The sequence below is a fragment of the Polistes dominula genome, unplaced genomic scaffold (assembly GCF_049000335.1).
Source record: "Polistes dominula isolate Pdom_NZ unplaced genomic scaffold, Pdom_raw_medaka contig_28, whole genome shotgun sequence".
Lineage (NCBI taxonomy): Eukaryota > Metazoa > Arthropoda > Insecta > Hymenoptera > Vespidae > Polistes > Polistes dominula.
In genome coordinates this window covers 1,529,701-1,552,995 of record NW_028300879.1, presented here as the reverse complement: position 1 = coordinate 1,552,995, position 23,295 = coordinate 1,529,701, and the positions used below count along the sequence as shown (strand labels likewise).

The 23,295-nt window shown below is 30.8% G+C and overlaps 4 protein-coding genes and 1 long non-coding RNA gene across 6 annotated transcripts; 2 read left to right on the top strand and 3 right to left on the bottom strand.

Annotated features, from left to right (window-relative positions):
- The first annotated feature begins 252 nt into the window (after positions 1 to 252).
- Positions 253 to 4,086, top strand: Mtpalpha (monolysocardiolipin acyltransferase Mtpalpha). The gene is made up of 11 exons (XM_015318477.2): positions 253 to 541; positions 730 to 839; positions 985 to 1,257; positions 1,353 to 1,603; positions 1,707 to 2,090; positions 2,165 to 2,335; positions 2,399 to 2,621; positions 2,715 to 2,924; positions 3,004 to 3,199; positions 3,271 to 3,473; positions 3,550 to 4,086. The coding sequence occupies exons 1-11, from the start codon at positions 472 to 474 to the stop codon at positions 3,748 to 3,750; spliced, it is 2,292 nt and encodes a 763-aa protein (XP_015173963.1). The 5' UTR covers positions 253 to 471; the 3' UTR covers positions 3,751 to 4,086.
- Positions 4,087 to 6,287: 2,201 nt separating this feature from the next.
- On the bottom strand, positions 6,288 to 9,172 carry LOC107065112 (uncharacterized). The gene is made up of 3 exons (XM_015318480.2): positions 8,627 to 9,172; positions 7,902 to 8,159; positions 6,288 to 7,781 (listed from the first exon to the last, which is right to left on the bottom strand). The coding sequence occupies exons 1-3, from the start codon at positions 8,678 to 8,680 to the stop codon at positions 6,891 to 6,893; spliced, it is 1,203 nt and encodes a 400-aa protein (XP_015173966.2). The 5' UTR covers positions 8,681 to 9,172; the 3' UTR covers positions 6,288 to 6,890.
- A 765-nt stretch (positions 9,173 to 9,937) lies between these two features.
- LOC107065113 (U5 small nuclear ribonucleoprotein 40 kDa protein) lies at positions 9,938 to 11,835 on the bottom strand. The gene is made up of 6 exons (XM_015318481.2): positions 11,576 to 11,835; positions 11,345 to 11,474; positions 10,823 to 11,136; positions 10,451 to 10,723; positions 10,209 to 10,374; positions 9,938 to 10,125 (listed from the first exon to the last, which is right to left on the bottom strand). The coding sequence occupies exons 1-6, from the start codon at positions 11,687 to 11,689 to the stop codon at positions 10,073 to 10,075; spliced, it is 1,050 nt and encodes a 349-aa protein (XP_015173967.1). The 5' UTR covers positions 11,690 to 11,835; the 3' UTR covers positions 9,938 to 10,072.
- LOC149033616 (uncharacterized) lies at positions 11,355 to 19,651 on the top strand. The gene is made up of 3 exons (XR_016176370.1): positions 11,355 to 11,493; positions 19,187 to 19,298; positions 19,557 to 19,651. It is a non-coding gene; the product is annotated as an uncharacterized LOC149033616 (long non-coding RNA).
- Positions 14,316 to 22,456, bottom strand: verm (LDLa and CE4_CDA_like_1 domain-containing protein vermiform). Of its 2 annotated transcripts, none has more exons than XM_015318478.2 (6): positions 22,314 to 22,456; positions 21,081 to 21,213; positions 19,696 to 19,826; positions 16,133 to 16,282; positions 15,127 to 16,049; positions 14,316 to 15,021 (listed from the first exon to the last, which is right to left on the bottom strand). In XM_015318478.2, exons 1-6 carry the CDS (start codon positions 22,360 to 22,362, stop codon positions 14,788 to 14,790), a joined length of 1,620 nt encoding a protein of 539 aa, XP_015173964.2. In that variant the 5' UTR covers positions 22,363 to 22,456; the 3' UTR covers positions 14,316 to 14,787. The 2 variants fall into 2 exon arrangements, with proteins under 2 accessions (XP_015173964.2, XP_015173965.2); XM_015318479.2 differs by lacking the exon at positions 19,696 to 19,826 and adding an exon at positions 19,519 to 19,631.
- Between the last annotated feature and the right edge of the window lie 839 nt (positions 22,457 to 23,295).

Genomic DNA, 23,295 nt, shown 5'->3' with positions numbered 1-23,295 from the left:
ATATATATATATATTTATTTATTTAAATCGATTAAATTCTACTTTTCGAATGTTTTCAAATTTGATTATTATTAAAGCATGTATTATATAAAATTCTCATAATAGTTGTTCACAAAAATAATGTGATATATAAGCGCTATATGGGAGAAATTAAGAAACTTATTTGCTACGAGTGACCCTAAAGATAAGAATGGTATTTTAATTATCGGCCAATTTGGAAATATCTTAAAGCCCATAGCATATGTTATTACTTCTCGGTGGGTTATCTTTACAGATTTAGTAAAGCAAATATTTCTTTATCGGTTGTGTAGCATTTTTAAAGATTACGTGTAGATTTTTTAGTTTTCTATAGACTTGAATTGTTTCGTACTTTGTACTCAGGACTGTTATTTGCTAGTGCCTTCCTTTTTTCTATGAATGTGAATATTAATAGTTAAGTTATTCAACCTTGTATTTAAAATTCGACAAAAAATGGCAAATTGTAGAATAATGGGAGCACTTATGCGTTTTTCACATAAAAACATTTATTTAACAAAATCAGGTAATTATGAAAATTGTAATCTCTTTTTTTTTGTTTTTACTTTGGACTTAACAAATGAATAAATTAATAATAATTGTATTATTATTGTTACATATATTCATTTATATTCATTTATATTCATTTCCACTTATCTCTATATATGTATCTGTATTTAAATAAATTAAATATATTCTTTAATATTTTTCTAGCAATATTGCAACCTTTGAGGACACTTGCAAGTATGTCAGGCAAAAAGCATTTCAAATGTAAAGTTGTTGATGATGTAGCGGTTATTACTTTAGATTCTCCAGGAGCTAAGGTATATAACAATATACTTTATAATTTTTTAAATATCTATATAAAATATGAAAGGTATAATTAAAAAAAATCAATTTTATAATAATATTAATATTATAATTTCTTCATTTTAAATGTTTTAATAATAATTTAATAATCTTTCATAGGTGAACACATTAAATTCAGAAGTAATGGAAGAAATAGTTGGTGTTTTGAAAGATATAGAAAATAACGCTGCTGTCAGATCTGCTGTCTTAATAAGCGGAAAACCAGGTAATTTTATCGCAGGTGCAGATTTGACTATGTTACAAAAGTGCCAAAGTGAAAAAGATGGTTATGATATTGCAAAAACTGGCCAACAAATTTTAAATACTATAGCAGAAAGTAAAAAGCCTGTTGTAGCAGCTATTCAAGGAGGTTGTCTTGGTGGTGGTTTAGAGGTATATTTTAAGTTATTTTCTTTTTAATAAATAGAAGAAAGTATTAATTTGTTTTGAATTGTTATTGTATTAATTTATTTGTTATTTATATATAGGTTGCATTGGCATGTCATTATCGAATTGCTGTTAATGATACTAAAACTGGTCTAGGCTTACCAGAAGTAATGGTTGGCCTTCTTCCTGGTGCAGGAGGTACACAACGGTTACCTAAACTTATTTCAGTTCCAAATGTGCTTGATATGGTTCTCACTGGTAAAACTCTTAAAGCGAAGAAAGCTAAATCACTTGGATTAGTTGACATGCTGGTTAACAGTCTTGGTCCAGGTGTAGCATCACCAGAAGAAAAGTATGTCGAAAATGACCTGAAAGTCATAAAAGATATATGAACACATTTTTTAATACACATGATATAAAATAATATGAATGACTATATTTGTTTTTTAATACAGTACTTTACACTATTTGGAAGAAATTGCTATAAGAACTGCTAAAGATATAGTAAATGGAAATTTGAAAGTTGATCGTAATGCAAAGTCAATACAAGATAAAGTTCTAAATTATGCTCTAACTTTTGAATTCGTCAAAAATCAAATATTTAGTAGGGCAAGAGCACAAGTTATGAAAATGACAGGAGGACTTTATCCTGCTCCTTTAAAAATTTTAGAAGTAGTTCGTACTGGTTTAGATAAGGGACCAGTTGCTGGTTTTGAGGCAGAAGCTAAGGCTTTTGGTCAATTAGCTATTACCCCACAGTGTAAAGGTCTTACAAGTCTCTTTTTTGGGCAGACAGCTTGCAAAAGAAATCGTTTTGGAGTACCAAAGAATGCTGTCAAGTACGTTTTTATTTTATAAATTAATCTCTATGAATTTTTTATATTTCTGAAAATAATGTTTATTATATATACAGAAAGATATCCGTTATTGGTGCTGGTTTAATGGGTGCAGGTATTGCACAAGTAAGTATTGACAAAGGATATCATGTTGTTTTGAAAGATACTAATGAAGCTGGATTATACCGTGGAGTGGGTCAAATTCAAAAAGGTTTAGATAATGCTGTAAAAAGACATCGTTTTTCCAAGTATGTATGAACATAAATAATATTTCATAATAAGAATTTCAAAATATAACTTATATATTTCAGAATACAAAGAGATAAATATTTAGCTAATCTTGAGCCCACGTTACAGTATGATTTATTAAAAAATACAGATCTAGTCATTGAAGCAGTATTTGAAGATATTGCTATTAAACATAAAGTCATCAAAGAAATTGAGGCCCATGCTCCAGAATATTGTATTATTGCAACAAATACATCTGCGATTCCTATAGCAAAGATTGCTGCTGGAAGTAGTCGTCCAGAAAAAGTATACTTATTATTATTATTATTATTAAATATTTAAATGCTTATATTTATTCAATATTTAAGTACAATTTTTTAGTACATTTATGATGTGTAGGTGATCGGTATGCATTACTTCTCACCAGTAGACAAGATGCAGTTATTGGAAATAATTACTCATAAGGGTACAGCAGATGAAACTATAAAAACAGCTGTAGAAGTTGGTTTAAAACAAGGCAAAACTGTTATCACGGTTGGAGATGGACCTGGTTTTTATACAACAAGAATACTCTCTGCCATGATATCAGAAGCGATTAGATTAATGCAGGTAAAAAAAATATTATTTTAATAATTATATTAAAAATATATTAAAATGTATATTAATTATTAATAATATTTGGATATAGGAAGGTGTTGATCCTGCAGTTTTGGACAAATTAACCAAATCATTTGGATTTCCTGTAGGAGCAGCAACTTTATCTGATGAAGTTGGTATCGACGTTGGAGCACATATCAGTGTAGATTTAGGAAAAGCTTTGGGTGAACGTTTTTCAGGAGGAAACGTGAATATTATGTCAGATATGGTCAAGGCTGGTTTTCTTGGTAATTATTTATATTTGTTTATTGATACCTTATTGTTAATGTATCAACTTATCAATTCCTTTGATAATTAGGTCGCAAATCGGGCAAAGGAATATTCATATATGAAAAGAATACAAAGAATAAAGACGTTAATTTGGAAGCATTAAATATTTTGAAAAAATATGCAATTGAACCTAAAGGAAGTACTTCCTCTGAGGATCGTCAAATGAGAATGGTGTCTAGATTTGTCAACGAAGCGGTACTTTGCTTAGAAGAAAATATCTTAGCAAATCCTGTAAGTAATTTTAATCATGTATGAGAGTGTACACAGTACACAGTATACAGTAACACATAATTTGAATCATTTTTAGTTGGAAGGTGATGTTGGAGCTGTATTTGGATTAGGTTTTCCACCGTTTACTGGTGGACCATTCAGATGGGTAGATTCATATGGGGCGCACAGATTGGTAAAAGTTATGGAAGAATTTCAAAGTCACTATGGCGTTGCTTTTAAACCGTGCCAATTGTTATACGATATGGCATCTGATTCAACGAAAAAGTTTTATAAATAACAGAAATGTCCAGTACTTTAAAGATTTATTTAAAAGAAAGTATATGTGCATTTATTTTATAAATAAGCATTATCCTATGGTAAACTATGAGATTTTCAATATTTTTTTTAACATAGTTTCTGTCTGATTTTAAAACAATGCAATTTATACTGTTATATAGTTTATAAGATCTTTTCTAATTTTTATATATTATGAGTGTTATATCTATATATGTATAAATATATATATATACCATAATGTATAATAAGCTTATTTTTGCAGAAATTTGATAAAATATATACATATGTGTACGTTGAAAATAAATACATTATGAAAGATGTTATTACCATTTAAGAATGTGATTATATTAAATGCATTCACTACCAGTATCCTATAAATATTCTATGCTTGTGCAAATGCGATTCAATTATTAATCACCTGAATAGCAATATCAATAAACCTGTTTTGTGTATATTTTTTACATGTTTAATATGAATATACATAGGTAAAGACGGAAATATAATTTGATGCAACATCTGAAGAGTATTGCACTTATGTTTTGTTTGCATAATTAAGTACGTATTGTTAAAGAAAAAAAATGATAGTTTATTTATATTATAGAAGAGCCAATTGTTTTCTTTTTTTTAAGTTATTCATTCCTTGAATAAATGTTATAATTTTAGATGCTAATTTGTATATGTATTACAGAATATAATGCGATATTCAATTTCAATACCTTCGTCAAGTGATTACGTTAACTTATGCATGTGCTTCCCCCAGCATATAAAAAAATCTGTTAATTCCACGAACAGCAGTTGTTTACTACTTACATATAGATTATTTTTCATTACAATTAACAATTATAAAAAGAAAAAAGAAATATCCTAACATTAAAAAAAAAAAAAAAAAAAAAAAAGAAAATATATGTACAGGTAATCGGTAAGATATTTTGCATCATCTACAAGTTTCCTGTGCCTGTTTATAATATATATGACGTTAAAAGAGACCAAGTCCTTGGCTGATGCAAGAAAGCACGAGATTTCATGATCTACCTTTGATAAGATTTCTCTCGTTTGACCGGTAAATTACCACCCTATATTAATAAATTAAAGAAAATCAAGAATAAAATATAGATTTAACGACTATCAAAGATTCCGAAGTCTAAAATTTATCGGTTCTCTTTTATCGTAATGTTGCTCTCCAAGCTTTTACAAAAAGATAAGAGATCTGTAATTATCAATGACAAAGTATATAATTTACAGGTATATACAATTAATTAACTTTGAAAGGCAATAACATTAATATAAGTACTATGATTATTTATCGTTTGAAAATATTCCTAAGTATCGAAAGCATCGAAATGAAGAAAATAATTAAAGAAAATTTGTACAAAAAATCTGACATGAAGTTTATGAAAATATGATATGATCAATAGATTTAGCACGTATTCATATTTGTTATCACACCATCGAATGATAACATTCTATTGACATTGTTTAAAGTCTGGAGTCATAAATGATTAAGGAACTATAGTGGGAATAGCTGTGATGATCGCGTATCAATGAAAAAATGTTGACTTTCGTACTACCGTATGTTTATATTTGCGATTAAATGCTATTAATAATATTATACTGTTATTCCAAATATTCATAATTGAATTTGACTAATATTACGTATTATGTAATATTATCGAACGATTTTATCAGCGTTATTTATTAATATGCACAAATATATACGCAACATCTTATCGTGAGCTTACAGTATGATAACGAAGATACTTTTATATTTGTTCATATTTATAATGAGTTTATTTTTAATAATAAAATAAAATAATAACACACAAATAAATACATGTGTATAAACATATGTGTGTGTGTATATATATATATATATATATATATATATATAAAGAGAAAGTTTCTATTTGAAATATTAAATTAATTTGAAACTTGTTTCACGTGCATGTAATATATTTACATTTTTAAAGGTATCGAGTTGTAAAAGAGAACGATTGTATAATTTCGTACTAGTTTAATTTGGTCATTTTTTGGAATACATTTTAGATTAAAACCATATGGATATTAAATCGAGGGTGACCTGATATCTTGAAAAATACCTAACCATTCCCACGCATTAAAATCTTCGATCGTTCACATAATGCGTGATGGAAACTTTTCGTGATCAATACAAAATAAAAGAAAATCATCTTTATACAGTGAATTTTTTTCAAGAATTATCACTGAGAGAATGGCATAAATATACTTAGCATACTTTCTATTCAAGATACATACATCTAATATATATTAGATATTTATTATATGCAATGTAAATGTACGGTGAGGGGATCTCTTTTATGGGTTTTTCTTTTGTTGTTTTTATGCTACTGGAATTGTAAAAATATTGGATTGTCTGAAAAATTTAAAACAATTTTTAATCAAATAAAATATATCGTTATAATATATTTATCAAAACAAAAAATAAGAAAGAAGACAATAATCTGTTGAATGGGAAAAAAATAGGATAAAGAGGTGTGAAAAGAAAGATGTCAACAACATTAATTATGAAAGTATAGAAGTTATTTAATTCATTTACATTTGTGTATAAAAATTCTTTATCTGTACATTAAAGAAGTCTTATGTTGTTGCAAGGGAAATCATATTTTCACCTTCTCTTTGAACAATAATATATAATCTATGTATAACTGTAATGTCTACGGACGATCTCATTCGAGGATCGTTAACAAAGTTGTAATATTAGAATAGCTCCTTAACATGAATTGTTTAAATCGTTTGTCTCCTTTAAATAAATACTCTTTATTTCACGATCAGTCAAAGACGAACGATCACAGATCACAGACACACTTAGGTACTTGGTTCAATCCTTCCCACCCCTCCGTTCTCTCTTTATCTTTTTCCGACTTTTATCATTAAGTACATCTTCTCATATTATAATTCTTTCATAAATGAAAGATTCTTAGTAGAAGCATCACAGGAAGATTAATCCGTCCAGAATTAAAAAGATATCCAAAAGGTTACCGTTACCTGTAAACAGCTTCTATCCGGGGGTACAAGAAGGAAACGAATTTCCGGTGTTCCTTTTTTCCCCTCTTGATTGTTTTACTTGAAAAAAGTATTTCAATAAAATATCAATCTTGCTTGCGATCAAGCTGCAAGTTGTGGTGGTAGAATTTGATGAATCGGTGGTGTTATCCTTGGCGCGATAACAGGCAAGATACTAAGCCTGACACCAGATGCCGTTTGCATTTGATTACTACCATTGCTATTTGAAGATGAGGAGGAAGTCCTTTCTCTGGTATGACGTTTCACGTGTTTGGCCAAATGATCGCTCCTCATAAATCTTCTTTGACAAATCGTGCAAGCAAATTTCTTTTCTCCTGTATGAGTTCTTTTGTGCCTGGAAAGTTCATCGCTGCGCGAAAAACGTCTGTTGCAGTCCTCGTATGGACAGGGAAAGGGTCGTTCTCCGGTATGCGTACGCGTGTGAGCTTTTAAATGAGAAGACTTAAAATAATTTTTTCCGCATCCGGGATGTTCACATTCGTAGACACGTCTTCGTGCGGCTGACTCATTGCATTGAACGTTTCCTTTTGTTCCAACATTATTCATTCGGCCTGGTGTACTCGCTGTGACCAATAATAATGGAGTCTGTGGTAGGACCAGTGATGATCCTAAAATTCTTGTTACCACAATCGGTGCTGGTTTAGGTGCAAGCGGTTGCAACTTAGCTTGACTTATTTCACGATCTGTATTTTTACTATTCACAATAATCTCTTCTTTTTTTAAACTCATTTTGAATTTGAGACTTTTCAAGACGTTCTCTTCCAAGCTACCGCTCGAACGCACGTCCGAGCTCTTACTGTTGCTTTCAACAGTACGCTGTCTTGTTGTATTCGGCACCCACTCGGACGGACACGAATCAGTCAGTTTTGTAGGTATACTGGCTGGACTACAAGTTCCGTCACGATTGGCGCGCATTATGACTGATACTCGAGTTGCCTCGGGACTGGGCGGTGGTGTTCCATAAAGGAGTAACTAAAAGTAAGAATAACAAGCTTATCTTAAAGAAAATCATTTCTTTGTATATATTCAAAGTTCAAATGAACTCTTGAAAGTCAACAGATAACATTGTTGTATTTATTTATATTTATTTACCTTTGCCAATTCACATTGTTCAACGTAACGTCGTTTCCGTGGAGGCTCGTCTTCCTCCGAATCGGAAGGTTGGGGAGTAAGCGGCAAATTTGGTTGCTGGTTTTCATGGTTGAGCTTTGTCGCATTTGCTTCGGTTGCCATAGTCGTCGCCTGCTCTGCCGCCTTCGCCACCTCCGCCTTTGCGGTCATCGTCGTCTTTTGCAATAGCTTGTCTCCTAACAAAGCTGCGACACTGAATGATGACTGTAGTGGCTCGATCTGTAAGAGTAAATAAGAATATCAGTTATCATTTTTCATGAGTTATTTCGAGAAAATATTCTTCTATTTATCGACGAAGAGAAAAATGATAAACAAAATTTGTATTTGTATTTTGTACTCCAGTTTTTTTCTGTATAGTAAAAAGAAAGAAATATTCAGATATCTTAAATATTTTTTTCATGTACGACATTGTTATTAGCAAAACAATTCAAGTTTGAAAGAGAGATAATCAAACGTAGAATAAAAATATAAAATTCAATCGAAATACATGGGAGTTAATAAAAATATCATGGAGAAGGAATAAATATAAATAAATGAAATTAGTTTTAGTACAATTCGACATCGTAGTGATGAAAATTTCTATTATTACGCAGCACCAAAAATGTATCACAGAAACGACACGTTCATATTTCGCGGGTGTCGGTCGACAGATTATACGCGGTATATTTAATTTTGCTTAGACTTACGTGCTTGAATTGGGGCGAAGCTGGTGGAGATAATAAAGTTGGATTTGTGTCCATTTTTTCGTAGTTTCAATTATAATAAAGTTCAAAATTTACGTTAAGCTTCTTCTTGAACGCACCAATGTTTTCTCTTTTACGGAAACGCAATGGGATTACGTCGTGCAAATCGAAGTAGAAACTCGATCTAACGGACGTCTGGTAGCGTAATGAAGCTTTCTCAGGTCGGCAGTCTCGACGTGCGCCCAGTTAGTTGCGTCTGATCATGTGGCCGTGTAGTTTGTTAGCCAATAATGTGGAGGGGCTCGCCGTACTCAACCAATCCTGTAGGACAAGATCAGCCGTTCAACGCGTGATCACAGGCGTGTTGTTCACGTGTTCGCGACCTGACTGAGGCCGTGATCATGACGTCACACTGCGTGCGAGCACGTTCGATACGTCATGTCGTCACAACGCGCCCCGAATGTCCAACACTTCAAGCGTCCTGTAACTTCGACCCTCTTCCTACTCCTCCCTCTTATTTATTCATGCAAATTCACTCACGCACTTGCACACACCCACATGTTCCCTCTCTCTCTCTCTCTCTCATTTTTTTGCTTCGATTTTCTTATATTTACATTTCTTCTCTTACGATCATCTTGTTGTGTAGCAAACGAGATCTACGGCGAGCCTCCAAATTGTCAATGGCACCGATTCTTACCTCACATCCTATTTATTTATTTTATATACATGTAGCTATACTTTTATTCAGGCTTTGAAAACTAACAATAAGTTTACTTATTATCTTATTCTATATATTGAATGCTTTTTTATTTATCTTATTGTGCAATAAGAGAGTGTTAAATAGAATTGTTGTAGTTGTTTCGATCTCAATTTCTGATAAGAGGAGAACCGTTCATATCGCAAATGTTTCTTTACTCTCACGCAAATATGATTTTATTTGTACGAGATTTCAGTCTAATCTGATAATATCTGTAAAGTAATAAATTCTTGAAAATATATGATTAATATTTTTAAAATTTACTTTTATCTTTGTCATAAATATTAACATAGAATGATTTTTCAGAGAAATGTTTTTTTCCCCGACTAATATATTCTAAATAGATGACAATACAAGTTATAGATTATAATAAACACGTATAAGCTATTTTTAGAAATATTACTATTTTTATTTTATTAGTGAGTTATAAAGATATAACTGGAGTAAATACTTTATCAGTTTTAAAGCATATGGTAAAGAACTATATTTACCAATGCAACGTCAAATCCCATTCGAACGATCCAAATTTATGCGTCGATGATAAATAAGAAAACTAGTTTATCGACTGACGAACCTATAATATATTTATATACAACAATCATTTTTGTTATGTTTATTTTCTTCAACAAAAGATTATTTGAAATATTTGTTTGTATATACAGGGGTAAAATTTATTGATTATTTTATATTGATTATGTTTCGATTTCTCCTATGTATATCTGTTTGTCACTTGATCCAGAGCACACTGAAATGTATAATAGTTTATTTAACATAATCCTATTTATCATTAAACTTGTATTTAAGAGTTATGGTCAAACAGTATATTACCTATTGGCTCCTTTGGATGAAAATCAACATCATTAACAGAACCATTATGTCCAGGTAATTTATATAATATTCTACGGCTAGTCGTATCCCAAATGTATTGAAATCTGTCTGATGAACCAGCTGATACTTTACTACCATCTGGAGACCATGCACATCTCTGAAGATTCTGTAATTCAATATTGTAATTAAGCACATTTTATTATTCTATTAACTACACTCTATTTATACTTTTAATGTTATACCTTTTCAAAATTATGTTGATGACCAGAAAGAATTTTCACGCAACGTTCATATGGAGCAAAAGGTCTTACATCCCATATTCTTAATGTATTATCCATAGCATTTGATAAAATATATGAACCATCAGGGCTAAGACTTAAGCCAGTAATAGTCTCGGAATGACCTTTTAATTTATAAAGAATTGCATTTTTTCTCAAATCCCATACTTTGATATCATTGTCAATACCACCGCTTATTACTTGTTCTGCTGTATCATTAAATGTGACTGAAGTTACCTAATGTAAAATAAGTTTTACAAATCAGTATCAGTCAATGATGATTGATGTGGCATTAAATGTGTTAAATAATACTGAATAGGTTCTAATAAACAATACCTGATATGTATTGTTTAACGTATAACATTGTCCTCTTTTTCTTGGATCCCAAACACGTATTGTGCTATCATCGCTACCTGAGCACAATTGTGTAGGTCCTCTTCTAGCTCCAGCAACAGAATTGACAAAAGAAGTGTGTCCCTTTAATTTTTTTATTCTTGTGCCTACCACTATATCCCATAAACCTAAAGTCATATCGGTACTAGCTGTATACAAATTGCTTCCATCAGGACTAAAATGCAATTCCATTACAGCTCCACTATGACCAGTCATTGTAGAAATGTTTTCACATTCTCCATAAACATTCCAAATAACTGTAACATGAAGAAAAATATAGTAATAATAAATACATCCTAATATTTATACATAACAACAACAACAACAAAAAAGAAATATAGAGTGCATATACGAAACTTATTGAAATAAAGGTGTCATTTAAATTTGTTTTTGTTATTATATGATCTTAAAATTACAATAAAGTTATAATTGATATTAATGTAATATAATTTGTGGTATATTTACAGATTTGTCGATCAAATCCAGTCGATGCAAGATACTGGCCCTCTGGATGAAATTCAAGGGAAAATATATCACCTTGATGTCCTTCCAGGAGCATGATAGGAGCCATTAATGATGATGTTCGTGGTGGACCCTTAAAATTGTATAACAAGGTATATAATCAAATATTAAATAAATGTTTTAGTAAATCAATTAAGAAAACATTAGAATAATAGATACTAAAGGTAAACTTACACTTTGTACAACTGCTTTTTCTCTACTACTGAAGACAACTTCATTTTTTGTTCTTTTTGAAGCAGGAACCAACGCTAAGATATCGTCTCCTTTTCGTTTATCCAAAATAGGCATTTTGATTTTTTATATGCGTTCTTTTGATAAATAGTTACGTTAGTTTTATTAAAGCACTGTTACAGCATCAATTAGCGTCTTTAATTAATACTTTCTTAACTTTTTTTTGTGTTGTTAAGGTTAATAACTCTAAAACACTGCCAATAATCGTGAGTCGATTATTTTGCATAGTAATGTCGATAGGTGGCATTAGGATAGGCAATCGTCGCGCTATCTACTGTTAGAAATTAACACTTTTTTGTCTATCATGAACCCATATAGTTTTAGAACCAGTGGTTAACATACTGCATGTAATTTACCATATTCCAAATTCGTTCAATCAATCCAAAGAATATAATAGTAGATCTTTAGAAGTGCATTTTTCATGTAAACAATTCATCTTAGTTAGAACCGAAACCACCAGAGGGCGTTAGTAAGTAGAATACTGTAGGGATCCTGTCATTGTGTACAATACCCGCCCACTGGTGGTCTCGGTAGTAACTAAGATGAATTGGTGACACGAAAAGTGCACTTCTAATATTTTACTATATTATATATTCTTTGATCCTTAGGTAAGTGTAATGTAAAGAAAGTTTAGTATCAGTTGAGCAGGAATTGTATAGTAGAAAGTAGTTGCAGTAAGAAGAGTTGAATAAAATGCAATTTTATCAAAGACTTTTTCTCTCGTGGCGCATTTCTTTAGCACAGAAAATTTTCTGTTATATATGGTAAGTGTAGAAAATATTAATACAACAGGACGCAATTCCTATAAAGAATATCTTATCATACACACAATTTAATAGTTTAAATGGTAATTGTATTGTTGATAAATATATCACATTATTATTTCGTATCATGATGAATATCGTTGGTATGGAAACACATACAAAATAAATCTTTAAAGATGAATCACGGGTTACTGCTTAATACTCTTTAACATATTAATTAAAACCAATTATTTTGTTTTTGTTTTCGGCATGATCGAACGATCAAAGGGATTTACACAATTTATTTATTACTTACATTAGAGATGTTCTGCGATGGCTCCAAAACACACCTACTTTATTGCAGCCGTAGTAGTTTTGCAAGAAAGCTCGTTGATATTTTCTTTTTAGAAAGAAAACAGGAATTATCGCGATTATTGTGTCAATGATTTTATTTCATAATTAATTTGAATTTATTTATTATTTGTACAAGCACTGACTTCACTAACTGCATTGTTGGAAATTACAAAAGCACAGAAACACTCCCCCAATGGTCATTGATTCTAAATTGGGATCAAGTTGATTTTAATTAGTTAAAATAATAGTTCACACTATTCACTATATTCACATTTGCACAATGAAACAACAAATTCCTTCAATCACAAAACACTATCGAGATTGTATTAAGTGTATTCAAACGTTTTTATACAAAAGTTCAATAAAATTTAATCGAGTATGTTCTTTCAGATAAATTTAGTCAATTATATTACGAAAATAATTCAAAACCCAAAGAGATAGAATAAAGTATGCTTGTTATATAACACTAAAGTTATAATTATTATTGTAAATGTATGAAATTAGATTAGTTAATACTCTTAGATACTTAGATAATACTCAACGTAAATAACAAATAAATAACCGATTTATACAAATGTGATAAATGTGGCATTTGTACAATAATGATTTAATGTACGATAAGTCGACAAAATTATTTAAAAGATTAGAAATGTTTTATATTATATACAAAAGAAATTTCTTAAACTTTGTAACTGATGGAATAAGCATTGGACAAATACTGTCGGTTTGAAACAATCTAGCAAATGCTTACACAATTTCAAGCTTGAATATAAAAAAGTATTTCCTTTCATTTTCATTAATCTTATCGGTTTCCAAATGTTGATACATCCATTTCCAAAGTAGAACATTTGTTTGTTATCTAATTGTTAAACTACTTACCTGATATATCCTTGTCAGACAAGGAGAATTGCTAATAACCGTAATTGACTTTTTCGTGCTTAGCATAGGCACCGTAATCGTAAATATATTTATATTTTATACAATAAAATAAAAATAAGAATTCATTTGAATAAAAAATGACAAAAGTAGAAATTTGTAAATCCAAGATTTAACATTTTTTAATTAAAAAATTAATTTTATTTTTTATAATTTACATTAAACTCTTGTAGAATCTTATTTTCTTTAGAAATCAATTAGCAAATATTTTAATGGATAAAATTTATGATAAGTGAGAATATTTCCAATTATAATAAGTCCTTTATTATTTTGTTTTATGAGTTGTTTGGAATGAATTTTCTGTTGGTTTATTATTATTATTATAAATTCGAAATTTAGAATTAATGATTAATAATATCTCTTTTTGATAGAGATTACATAAGAAGGTAGTTCATAGAAATATGTACGTTTATTGAATATATAAAATATTTTATTATTGACTATAGTTTGTAAGTTTTATGTTGCGCAATAACGAATATTAAAAAGGTTAAATTTCTTAGGTTTCTCTCAACTCATCGATAGAATTATTAAATACTTATATAATACTTTATATATGTATTTGACATGCATTAAATTCACTCATACGGTTAATTTCGGCAAGAGAATGAAACAAAAGGAAAACGTCAAGTCATTGCTTATAAAATAACAGATAATGGATTTTACGCTTTATTCACGATGTGACGTACAATTATAAATACACATTACTTTCAACAAATAATTTTCCACTTCGCTAACTTATTGATACCACTTGTGCACGATATTTCGTAAATAAGAAGAAAAGTACGAAAATACGAAGCTAGGGCGGTTATCAAGCTAAAAGCGAGATTAACACACGACTTCGATGAGATCGGAATGGTTTTAACTAGATGTTATGTGTTAAAACTTTTTGTATAGTCCCATACTATATACTATACGAGAGCTTTTTAGTTTATGTGTGTGTGTGTTTTTCTTTTAAAACTTTCTTAGCTATAGGGGAATTTCGAGTCAACCGGAGAATTGCTTTCAAATATGCACGAGGATTTTTCCGGTGACATTTTTTCCCTGCTTGTATTTAATGTTCGCGTTCAATCGTTGGAAAATCGCGCGTCTCGATGTAAAATCGAGCAAATTTCAGTCCTATGTTCATTTCTTTACGGCAAAACCGTCACCGGTTGGATCGAGTAACCATGGATAATTGTTAGGACATTCCATGCAGGTGAAAAGACGCAGAGTCTCGCCTGGAAGTTCTCTGGTTGTTAGTGGACAAGCATTTGGCAAGGAACAGTAGGGTTGACCCTTCTCGTCACAAGTCTCCTTCCAATCTTGGAAATCTCTCAATGCTGAGAGTTCGGTCGGTGTTTGCATCCATTTGATGACCTTAATATAAAAAAAAAAAAAAAAAAAAAAACAATTCGTTAACAATAAATTAAAAAGACATTATATTTTATACATTTGCTTCTGTAAATGAAGTTCATATCTTACCTGAACCATGGTAACAAAGTAAACGTCACTTCTAGCAAGCATTTCTTCGATGAATTTGATCAATTCTTCTTTGTATTCCTTCTTACTCTTTAACCACGAGGCATGGAAATGTAAACCGAGTGGTGCTCTGTTGGTGTTAAAGTGTCTGTTAAAGTTGTGCCTGAGTAATCTGCCGAATTGTTCACCAGTTTGAATATTGGAACAGGAATCAACCATATGACAACCAGGTAGAGATTCATCGAAAGTTGGATCGTCTCTACGATCGAGTTCGTTCATGACCATTTCCCAGACCGGATGTGACCTCGACGGACAGTTTCCACCGTTTCCGTTACATTTGTGAGGCATACGGAAATAAAGAGTATATGGCCAGATTGGAACACGTCCTAGGGATGCTGTGATGGAGGCATCGTAAACGAAAAATTGATCAGCCATCATGTCAAATTGCGTGTTGCCACCTACTCTGAGGTATGGAGCCCTCATACCAATGATCGACCCATCAGTAATGTTAGCAAAACGTTCGATGATAAGTCTGGCTCCGGCCATCTCGGCCAACCAGTCGTCGTAGGTACCTTGGGTCCAATATTGGGGATCGTCTTTATGAGTTAGAGAGAAAACTGCGATCTCATGACCACGTCGATGGAGATCTTGAACGGCAGAGTAGTTTGTATACTTGTGAGAAACAAAGAAGGTACCACGTATTTGGCAACCATTAGGATTTTGTCGTTGACCATTGAAAACTTCTTCGTAAAGATCGATATTATCGACGTTTACTGCTCCATTGAATGTAATTGTTATCATTTGTGGAACTTGTTGAGGCTCGATGTTACCAGGAATACGAGTACCATCAGCTGAACAGTAACAGTCTGGTAAAACGCATTGTGTTGGATCACAGTCTGGCGCACGGTTTGGATCTGTTTCGACGGCTGAAATGAATAATTACAATATGATCAATTTCTTTTTACAATTTGTTTCATAATTAATATTTTGTAAAATTATTTTTACTTACTACATGCATTTTCATCAGATTCGTCTTTACAATCAGGCTTGCCATTACAGAAAAGCTCCTTGTCGATACATTCTTTATTTCCGCATGACAACTTTCCATCGGGGCAAACTGGTTCGTCGGTTTTTAAGATGGGTAAGACCTTACGTGGTTCTGCAAATGTAACTCTCGATTAATGATGCCTTCAAAAAGGAACTCAATAGTCCAATCTACGGCGGTAGGCTTTCGAATTAGGTCACCAGTGTATATAATCGTTGTAAGAAGTGTGTAATCAAGGCCCAATACTACTCGTACTCCCAATTTTATATTTACACGCATCAACGCTTCGATGTTGACCGGCGGCGATAGGCGATAGGATACTTTTTTTCTTAAAATATTTATTTTTTTTTTTTTAATTTTTTTTTCTTATCTGCATTCTTACGAAGCTTAAATATATCGTGCTAAAATTAATTCTAACCCATTTCCAAAGCTTTTCATTTTTATAACCGATAACAACTTTCTACAACACACTTTTCATTTATTTTATCAAAATATATAATTATCCGATATACATATATATATTTATATTTATAATTAAAGGGAACGTTGCAGGTTGTGATGGCAGTATTAGCAGCAGCAGCAGTAGTAATACTAACTTTACTTGTTTGTATATATATTTATATATATTTACATAGGATTTGGTATTTTTTCTTATTTGGGAGATTCATTTGAACAAATTTCACATGTTTCTATTATTTTTACTCATTAGTCTCATTAGTCCTTCAAATAAAATCCTAATTATATATATATAAAGACAGAGGAGGAGAGCCTTGACTTTCAGTCTCGTTTTGTATTCTCGTCATATAGTCTGTATTTTTTTTTTTTTTTTTTTTTTTTTTCAAAAGTCTTAAGTATTTATTTTTCACTCGAGAGGAAGGTGGTCGTGACTCGAGTGCTGTGTCGGCTCACGACGACGCACGCAAGCTTCTTGACTATTATTTGAATTTTGCATGCCCATGAAAGAGGTCGTGGAAAAAAAAAAAAATGAAAAAGAAACGAAAGAAGATATAAAGTAAATGGATAAGAAAATAAAGGTAGATAGATAGTGTGTGTGAGAGAGAGAGAGAGAGAGAGAGAGAGAGAACGATGTGTTAATCACGTATTCTCACGCATTCAACTTATGAATGAAAGAAGAAGCTTTCGTATGCAATGTTTGATATGCAGTCTTCGTTAACCATACACGTTACTTTCTTCTTATTTTTTTTTTTTTTTATCTTTTCAGTACTTCTCTTTTGTTTAAAGATTTAAAAAAAAAATAATATTGCGTATGTTTAATCTGACGAAATGTACGTAACTCAAAACAGTCATTTCTCGTTATTTGTTGAGTTGAGATTCTTAAAACGTTGCACGAATAATGAAATTGCAAATAAAGAGACTGGATGGTTAAAAAAGGTTTAGAAGATGAAAATTTTGTTTATTTGGAAATATAAGATATGAAAATATGAAATATATAATATAAATAAATATAAATAAATATGTAAATATTAACGATAATTGAATAATTACATTTTATTCGTGTCACAGATGAATAAACTTTAATATTACAAATTGAATAAGAAATGCAATAGTATAATTATCATTACAACTGTAGATAAATAGTATGAAAGAACAATTAATGATAAAATTGTATTATAGAATTGTTTGTATTTTTATCTCTATCTAATTTTTCGAATTATTCATAAAAGATTTAATAAATTTCAACTTTTGTTTTGTTTTTTTTTTTTTTTTTTTTTTTCATAAGAGAATAATTCGATCTAATTAATTGTATCGCTAATACGAACATTTTCAATTAATTATTTTCGATAAATTTTCGTATCAAATTTGAAACTGTGGATATATATACATATATATATATATATAAACAACAACAAAAAAATAAAATTCACGAATAACGAAGAATAACTGTATTTCGAGTTACATTAGGACAAATTAATTTGAAGCAATAACGTGTGTGCGAGAGTGAAAAAAAAAAAAAAGAGAAGAAAAAAGACAAAGAAATAGATAAATGCTAAAAAACAAATGTAGAATTATTTGTTGATAAAATGATCGATTAGATTAGATGTATTCGAAAGAGGAGTTTCGATGAAGTAAAAGCTAATTCAAGGCGTCTGAGTACGAGATCTCTTATAAGGAGGCCAAATCGTCGGAGCGAAACCGATCTGGATGTCAGGAAATAGTGTTGGAGAGTGAGAAAAAGAGAATATATAGAAAGAAAGAGAGAGAAAGAGAGAGAGAAAGAGAGAGTGAGTGAGAGAGTTGGATAGAACGTTGAACAAGTGCGTGCTACCTCGTACCTGGAGCGATCATGAGGAGAAAGGAGCGTTTGTGTGCGCCGTTCGACGTTAGAAAATCATTGCGTGCCACTCTGCTAATTTAGATCATTCGCCGTGAAATCACGACGAAATTGTACAGATTAAAGTCCAAAGAGAATAATCGACGAAAGATTCTCGTCGTTTGACTTTTCGTTCCGTCTTTAGTAGTAGTAGTAGTAGTAGTAGTAGTAGAAGTAGTAGTAGTGCCACGCAATTGCGTTGTTGTTGAGTAATTTCTTTTTTTTTGTTGTTGTAAATCTAATTTTTTTTTCTATGACGACAAGCTAATATGTTAGTTATGGTACAAATGATTTTGTGATGATCATATGCTGTCGTACTGATTAGTCGTATCAAGCATGATTAAAAGTATATAAGATTGATATGAAAGATATAGAAAAATAGTATTATGATATTTAGAGTATATGTTATTTATGATGTAATATTTATTTACTTTTTGCTTGTGTTTCATTATTTTTTTTTTTTGAGAATCTCCTGCGATCTTTTATTTGCTCTAATTATTCTATTTTATCATTATGACGAGAATGTTTTGTATTAATATTTATTATTATTATTATTATTATTATCCTTGTTGTAAGTAAATTAAAGGATTTATTATAGAAAATTTGTTTAGAGCTATGGAAAGATCGTTGATCATTCTCGAAAGATTCGAGCATTATATAGTGCGTTAGTGCTAGTAATCTTTCAGTGCGTGCTACGTCATGAGTCTACGAAGAGACCGGAGCTTTCTAGGTTCTTCTGATTCTCTCTTGCGTTCCTTTCATTGACTTACGCAAGAGAGGTTAACGATTCCATCATGGGTATGTATTGCAACAATATTTTAATTCTATCCTTCTTAGAAATAGTTATTTCATGAAATATTTAAATAGATTTTCGAATTTTTCGAATAAAACCTAATGTTTTTTTTTTACTTTGAGTCAAATAAAAGATAAAGACATTTGAACACGATGCATCGTTGATGAAGAACCATAAAACAAAATGAAATCGCTCCGATTCTCACCACCCGATTCTACGACTTACTCTCGAGCTTGTCACAGTTGGTGACTTTGCCCTTCCAGTCACAGGTCTGTTTGTCCAAGTCAAAGGCCAACCCACTGGGACACGTGATTTGCTTCAGCCCGGACCTTGTACACCTGGTAAACGCAGAAAAGGGAATCGTTTCAGTCTAAGAGGGGAAATAAATGAAATTTCGCTTACTCTCCAGCTGTTCGCAGTTCTTGACATTTGTCTTCCAGTCGCAGGTTTGTCGTTCAATGTCGAAAGCGAGACCGGTCGGACATCGTACTGTTGCCAACCTGGTAACGCCGATTTCACTGGCTTTGTCGCACCTGCGATTATTTTTACCCATATCTTATTTTAATATTAATTCTTCTTTATTTAAGTAACATGTAAATCATCAATTGCAGTGATCTAAACCTGATAAAAATACTTTTCTTCCTTCGACAATTTCAAATTAGATATTTTATTTCTTGCCTTTCTACATTTAATGGGATCTAGAGTCCTTGAGAATGTAACTCCCTTGTCTCTTAAAGATCGAATGACTCAAAGAAAACCACTCGGTATTAGAAACTCGAGAGAGATGTTTTATTTTATATTATGTATCTATATATGTATATTATATATTATATTAGTAATTATGATAATACAATTATACAATCAGTCAAAAATACAAATAAAATGTATATTTTATGATTTATTTTATATATATATATATATATATTACAATTGTTTTTTATATTATAAAATGAATTATTTTGATTAGTTGACTTATGTCATTGTGATAATTTATATAATGTAATCATTTAATTATACAACGTTCTTAGAAACTTTGTTTATTCCGTATTACGGTGAATTCTTATAATTAGAATTCGTTATACGATGGAGCAATCCGGGGTGCATGCAACATCATTTTTAGAAAGCTCATTCAAAGAGATTGCATGCAGTATAATTGCAAATTTTAAACAGCATCTGACGGTCTCTCTGTCTTCTTAATTACTCGAAAACATTTTTCATATTAAACTGTTGCGTAGATGATATGAATTTTCTAATAATTAGTCAAACGTTTTTATTTTCAATAGAATATCTAAACCGGATACTAAACGTTTAACGTAAGTGAAAATGAAAGTGAATAAAACTGTTATTTTAGTTTCTTTGACGAGTCGTGGTATTACGTAAGTTTGCTACTGGTCTGTAGCTTCCGATTTTAGATGCCGATCGATAAATCACACACGTTTAACAGAAGTTAATATTATTAGCAAGAGTAAAATAATCACGTATAAAATATTATCTTAGTTAAAATACTTTCTATTAGAAATAACTCGTTAATGTTACATAATTGAATCATTAATTTAACCAAGATTTATGTGTTACTTGAAAATATTCAAACGTGTTTACTTTCTCGAAAGTTATAGTCAGTCGTAAAACTTTCTTTAACTCGATCCGATTTTAATTAATCTGATTTTTCAAATGTTTACAAAATATTAAACGTTTAACGCACAAAAATAAATTAATTACTCGTCAAATTAATGATTAATACATAAAGATGAAATAATTGAAAAAAAAAAAAATAATTATCAACCTACCTGACGACATCGCGACAATCTCCTCCAACGTTTAACCGGAAATATTCGTCACCCGGTCTATCATGGCAAAGTTCTTCGGCATTTGCATCGAGTTCATCGGCTCCTTCATCATCTTGTGCACTTACTTGTTCTCCTGTAAGTAAATAAATCCTCTTTTAACAAATTATTTATTATTTTATAAATAAATTAGTAATGTTTTTTTTCTTCTTTATAAATAACACAAAAACGAAATTACGGTCTTTTAAAATTGATTGAAATAAATCAATAATAATTATACGAGTTTTATTATAAATTAAAGGTAAATTTGATTGAACTGTAATAATAAGATTTTCATTTATAATTTTAATATTTACAGGAGAAGTAATTTTATTACAATTAACATTTAAGTTGTATTTAATGTTTCCTTTGTTTTTTTGTCTTTTTTTTTTTTTTTTTTTTAGATTCTTATTATTATTTCCAACGTGTATATACGCATATTACGTGTTACGAATATTGATTTATTTGTCGGTATCATGATATTTGTATGTAAAAGACATCACGATCGAGAGTTGTGGAAAATGTCGCGATCGTGTCGTGCGATTCTTAAATTGGAGACGGTATGGAATAGGTCGACGAACTCTCAAAGTAGAAAGTCTTGAAAATGTCAGGGCAAGTACGGGGAAAGTGATGGTGGTTATTCGAAGTATGTTCTTTTCTCCTTCTCCTTTATTACCTCCCTTTCTCTTTCTCTATTTATTTATCCGTATATTTTATTTATTTCTTTTTTTTTTTTTTATTTTCGATAGAACAATGGTATTTGACAAGAGTTTATAATAAATCGAAATAAAATGTATAACAAATAAATACAAACGCAATAAGACAAATTAAACCCTTTTAACAATTTCATATTAAATTACATAACGACTCGATAAATAAATGAATAAGAGATCATTAAAAAGAAAGAAGGAATTTATCGAAGTGTCTTTACCACTCGTTAAAGTCTCCGCTGAAGAACTCGCATATTTCTTCGATCATACATTCGAGATGATATTTCAATTCTTTTAATGTATGAAAATGACAAGTTCAAAATAGTGAAAGTTCAAAAATTGGTTTAAATGTTCACAATCATTATTTTCTTTTTATTTTTTCTTTTTCTTTTTTTCAAAGAAGTTGAAGTTTTTAAATACAATGGAATGACACGAAGTGGATGAAAATATCGATAGAGTATAATGACAATCGTTATGGGGTACTCACCGGCGAATAAACAGAGGGTTCCTAACAGGAATATCAACCTCGGCGACATTGTTGATTGTCGTTGTCGTCGTGGTCGTCCTAGTCGTCGTGTCGTCGTCGTCCTAGTCGTCGTCAGGATGGAAAGTGTCTGAACAAGCCGCGCCCTCTCGCCCTTCTATATATGCACCACCACTCCTTCCTTCTTCTTTGTAAGAACTTTCACCTTCCGGATCGTGCTGCCACCTTCGTTCTAGCATTCGAGAAATATAGGATACTTGACTTACGTTTTATGTATGGTACTCTTCCTTGGAAGAATTTTATGTCCAAGTCATGAACCGATCCTACATACAATCAACATTTTTGATAATTATTTTATAAAGAAAATAATTTTTAGAAGTTTACATTTAAAAATATCTGAAAGTACATTGTCCAGTGTTGATGATGGTTCATCGACGAATGCAAAAAAATTCGGAAAGATTCTGAGTCTTCTGTCTAAAATTAAAACAAGGTCATCATCATTGGCTTCTGCTTATTAATATTAAACATCAACTTATTTTCTAGATAGTTCGACAATATTATAAACTATATTTTAATGTATTTTAAAATAGTTTCGTATATTAAAGAATTTACCTTTCATTTTGAGGTTTAGAAAATGGTTTGATACAAATGTAATTACAAATGTCCGATCTAGCTGTAATGTTCTGTAAAAACATAGCAAAACGTACGAATAGAAAATAACATATTTGTGATTTTATTTTACTGAATTTTTGGATACATTGAATTGTAATCGTTAATATCAAATATATCGAATCGAATTTGCAATATTTAGTTCATCGAAAGGTAGATAATCGTTTCTTCTTCACACTTGAAAGATCTTATCGATACACAGCAGAGTCCACTCGCAAAAGAAACCACAATATAAGCGTATGTGTTGGAATCGGTTTCATTATCGAGGTCATATCCAATTGACAAAGGCCGTGTCTTTTGGCTGCCATATGGATGA